The sequence below is a fragment of the Cebus imitator genome, unplaced genomic scaffold (assembly GCF_001604975.1).
Source record: "Cebus imitator isolate Cc_AM_T3 unplaced genomic scaffold, Cebus_imitator-1.0 Scaffold763, whole genome shotgun sequence".
NCBI classification, from domain to species: domain Eukaryota; kingdom Metazoa; phylum Chordata; class Mammalia; order Primates; family Cebidae; genus Cebus; species Cebus imitator.
In genome coordinates, this window is record NW_016108078.1 from 346,773 (window position 1) to 351,531 (window position 4,759).

Here is a 4,759-nt window from a genome sequence, read left to right on the forward strand (position 1 = left end):
CTGGATAGGTTATGATTATATAAATTGAGGATGACAAATACCTCCTCTATTTAGGTACTGACCTGCAAATCCCCGGCTCCTTCCTTGAGGTGGAAGTGGCATGGAGCCCATAGCTCGGGAATAAAGTGAAACGGGGTAGAGAGAGGGCACTATGGGAGGCACAAAAGTAGGTGACGGAAGTAGAGCAGAAGGCGGTGGATGATTCATGTTGACTCCTTCAAGGATGCTCTGTCTCATCTTCTCCACTTTGGTTGCCAGGTCAGCCTTCAAATGAGGAACAGGGTAATAATAGCAGCTGCCATTTTTCGAACTTGTCCCATGTTTGAGGCCCAGTATGGACCACTCTAGGTACAGTCTCACAATTCTATTCCCGCTAAGTGAACTGAGGCCTGTCATTAAAGGGCTCAAAGCTACACACTCAGGAAGCCTGTCTGGCACCAAAGTCCCCACTCTTTACATGACATCACGCTACCATCATATGAGTTCTGAATCAGGGCTTGTGCTGTACATTGACTAGATCAAGGAAGACAAATTTAACAATAAGGATTACTGATGGCCTATTACATAGCTGGCATTGGGCTAGGTCACTTTTTAAGGAGGACGTAACAGAATTAGATAAAAGAGAAATAAAACACTGACAAATAAAAAGACTTTTGCTGGGCGCAGTGGCTCACGCTTGTAATCCCAGCACTTTGAGAGGCCAAGGTGGGTGGATCACGAGGTCAGGAGATTGAGACCATCCTGGCTAACACAGTGAAACCCCGTCTCTACTGAAAATACAAAAAATTAGCCGGCGTGGTGGCGTACGCCTATAGTCCCGGCTACTCGGTAGGCTGAGGCAGGAGAATCGCTTGAACCTAGGAGGCGGAAGTTTGCAGTGAGCTGAGATCGTGCCACTGCACCCCAGCCTGGGTGACAAAGCGAGACACCGTCTCAAAAGAAAAAAAATAAGTAAATAAATAAAAAACAAAAAGCCTTTTAACTTTCTCCCCCATATCCAGAATTGGAGATCCTGATACCTCTAGTCCAGAGGTCTACAAACTTCTTCTGTAAAGGGTCAGATAGTAAATATTTTAAGCTTTGTAGGCCATATTGTCTCCGTCACAATTATTCCACTCTGCTATTATACCATGAAAGCAGTCATAGGCCAGGTGTGGTGGCTCACGCCTGTAATCCCAACACTGGGAGGCCGAGGGAGGTGGATCACCTGAGGTCAGGAGTTCTAGACCAGCCTGACCAATGTGCTAAAACCCCGTCTCTACTGAAAATATTAAAAAATTAGCCAGGCGTGGTGGCACGCGCCTATAGTCCCAGCTACTCAGGAGGCTGAGAGGGGAGAATCGCTTGAACCTGGGAGGCAGAGGTTTCAGTGAGGCCGACATTGTGCCACAGCATTCCAGCCTGGACAACAGAGTGAGACTCTCTTAAAAAAAGAAAAAGAAAAGAAAAGAAAAATGAAAGCCATCGTAGATGGTATGTAGATTAATGAATGTGGCTGTGTTCCAATAAAATCTTTTTTAAAAAATGGGGTGGTCTACATAACAAAAAACAGATGTTTTGTAGCACTATGGATAGTTCATTGGACTTCTAGTTATGAAAAACAGGAGGTGTGCTGGGTGGTCTGCCAATCCCTGCTCTAGTCCCTCAGCTCTTTCCCCACCAAAGCGGATAAAGGAGTTCAGTAAGGTTTCCTTTCCCTTGCCTCCCCTCACCCTTCCCAATGTTTCGTTTTTAAAAATCCTCTGCTTCTACTCTGTCGTCAGCTTAACTACCCTCTTCTGTTCCCAAACACAGTTCCTTCACAAAAAAATCATCACTTGCAAAAGAGACAAAGTTTTTGTAAATAAGAGAAATGAAATTCTAAAAGTTGGAGGGAAGGTATATATAGTGTATCTGAACATTCCATGGAAAAGAAATACTCAGAGGAAGAAAAGGGATATGAAAACTTTAAGTTCTTTAAAAAATACTTTCCAACATAAAATTTTACGTGTAAGTATCAGACTACGGGCTTTTGGGACCACTGTTGACTAAGTCAGGTTAAAGTGAGACACATTCTCCTGCTTCTGTCCTATTCCTCTCCAGTGTCTCTGTTCTTTTCCCCTCCCTGCTCATTCATCCCCACAGGAGATGAGAGCTAGTCCTTAGCAGCCCGACATGCTGGTACCTGGCCATCACAGAGCTCTATCAGAGATACTCGATCTCGGCCTGCTTTAATTAGCTTGCTCTGGAACAGCTTGCCATCGAAGTAAATCCAGGGGCAGCAATGCTCCCAAGGGACTGGCTGGCCACAGGCATCATTAGCAAACAGAGCTGTGTCGACTCCACTCATGAAGAGGGCAGCAAGCTGGATCCCTCGGGCATCCAGTTTCTCAATCTGAAACCACCACAGATGAAATATTACTATTAAGAAACCACTGTTCTTGGTAACATTTACTCTTATTCCTGTCATGCTGATTCTTCCAGTTAAATGTGAACATGTTGTCATTCACTGTAGACATCTCAGTGCATAAGCAGCTTCTACCCATGTCTTTCCCTGAGATGATTTGAAAGGTACTCATTACAACATTAAAGATACCAACCTGAGACAGTTTTTTCACCTGTAAAATTAGAAAAATAATTAGAAAGTAAAGGCTGAAAGTACACTTAATGCTACTCTGCTGCTGATGCAGTGAGATAAATGGGCATTCACATAAAGCTGGTAAGAAATGTATATTACAAGGTCAGGCACGGTGGCTCACGCCTGTAATCCCAGCACTTCAGGGGACCAAGGCAGGCAGATCACCTGAGGCCAGGCGTTCGAGACCAGTCTGACCAACATGGTGAAACCCCATCTCTACTAAATACAAAAAGTAGCCAGGTGTGGTGGCGGGCGTCTGTAGTTCCAGCTATTCAGGCGGATTAGGTGGGAGCATTGCTTGAACCTGGGAGATGGAGGTTGCAGTGAGCCGAGATTGCGCCACTGCACTCCAGCCTGGGCAACAGAGCAAGACTCCACTTAAAAAAAAAAAAAAGTATACTACAATTAAGCAATATGCGTGAAGAACCGTGAAAATGTTCACATTTGTTGACTCAGAAGTTCACCTTGCAGATACCAGCACCATGTTTCTTGTATAGCCTGAAGAACCATGAACCAAAGAAAATTATTTTCTTGGCCAGGTGCAGTGGCTCATGCCTATAATCCCAGTATTTTAGGAGGCTGAGGTGGGCGGATCGCTTGAGACCAGGAGTTTGAGACCAGCCTGGCCAACATGGCAAAAACCCGTTTCTACTAAAAATACAAAATACAAAATTTCGAATAAAAATACAAAAATTAGGTGGGCATGGTGGCACGTGCCTGTAATCCCAGCTACGCAAGAGGCTGAGGCAGGAGAATCGCTTGAACCTGGGAGGCGGAGGTTGCAGTGAGGTGAGACTATGCCACTGCACTCCAGCCTGGGTGACAGAGTGAGACTCTGTCTCAAAAAACAAAAAACCTCTTTTCTTTATCAATTACCCAGCTTTAGACAGTCCTTTATAGCAACTCTAAATGGACTAAGACAACACATAATAGAGGGAAACTGAAAAAAACCTAAGTCACCAATATGAGAAGAATTAAATGATACATCCATATAAAATATTATTTATTAACATTTTTAAGACAGAAAATATGTGCTACGTGAAATGGAAAGAACTCACAACATATAAACATAAATACTACCTCAACTATGTAAAAAGTGCCCGACAGCAGATTGGGAAAAACCTCAATTCCCACAGTGGTTATGTCAAGTCAGTGTGTTAGAAGACAGCTTCAACAGGAAAAGGGAAAGTGTTTGCAGGTCCCGTCCTAGGTGTGGTTTAGCATGAGCAGTTGCTCTAGGACAAGCAATATAACATTTACTGCAAAGAGCAACCACTTACTGGTTGTCTGAGTCTGTCTCATCTTAGCTGACCTCACTTAAAATTTTCAAGTCTTACTGAACTTCATCTTCTAGTTTACCTTGGGGCCTCAAAGGAACAAGGTTACTAAGGTCAAGAGAGGGATGTTTTGCATTAATGGCTACATTTTCTTGAGTATTATGTACTTAAAATATATGAGACACTGGCCGGGTGCGGTGGCTCATGCCTGTAATCCCAGCACTTTGCGAGGCCAAGGCGGACAGATCACCTGAGGTCGGGAGTTCAAGACCAGCCTGACCAACATGGAGAAACACCGTCTCTACTAAAAATACAAAATAAACCAGACATGGTGGTGCATGCCTGTAACCTCAGCTACTTGAGAGGCTCTGAGGCAGGAGAACTGCTTGAACCTTGAAGGTGGAGGTTGCAGCGAGCCGAGATTACGCCATTGCACTTTAGCCTGGGCAATAAGAGCAAAACTCCATCTGAAAAAAAACAAAAAACAAAAAACAAAAAAGCGAGACATCTCAAGGACCTAGAAATAGAAATTCCATTTGACCCAGCAATCCCATTACTGGGTATATACCCAAAGGATTATACATCATTCTATTATAAAGACACATGCACATGTATGTTCACAGCGGCACTGTTTACAATAGCAAAGACCTGGAACCAACACAAATGTCCATCGACGATAGACTGGATAGGGAAAATGTGGCACATATACACCATGGAATACTATGCAGCCATAAAAAAAGATGAGTTCAGCCGGGCGCGGTGGCTCACGCCTGTAATCCCAGCACTTTGGGAGGCCGAGGCGGGTGGATCACGAGGTCAAGAGATCGAGACCATCCTGGTCAACACAGTGAAACCCCGTCTCTAC

At 44.2% G+C, this 4,759-nt stretch overlaps 1 protein-coding gene across 1 annotated transcript in view; it reads right to left on the bottom strand.

The window, feature by feature from the left end:
* FAM120C (family with sequence similarity 120C) overlaps positions 1 to 4,759 on the bottom strand; it is a 104,844-nt gene that overhangs the window by 14,205 nt on the left and 85,880 nt on the right. The window contains exons 11-12 of the mRNA XM_017519647.1: positions 2,165 to 2,374; positions 63 to 264 (exon numbers count right to left, since the gene is read on the bottom strand). Coding sequence (XP_017375136.1) covers positions 63 to 264; positions 2,165 to 2,374 — 412 coding nt within the window. The remainder of the gene's footprint in view (positions 1 to 62; positions 265 to 2,164; positions 2,375 to 4,759) is intronic.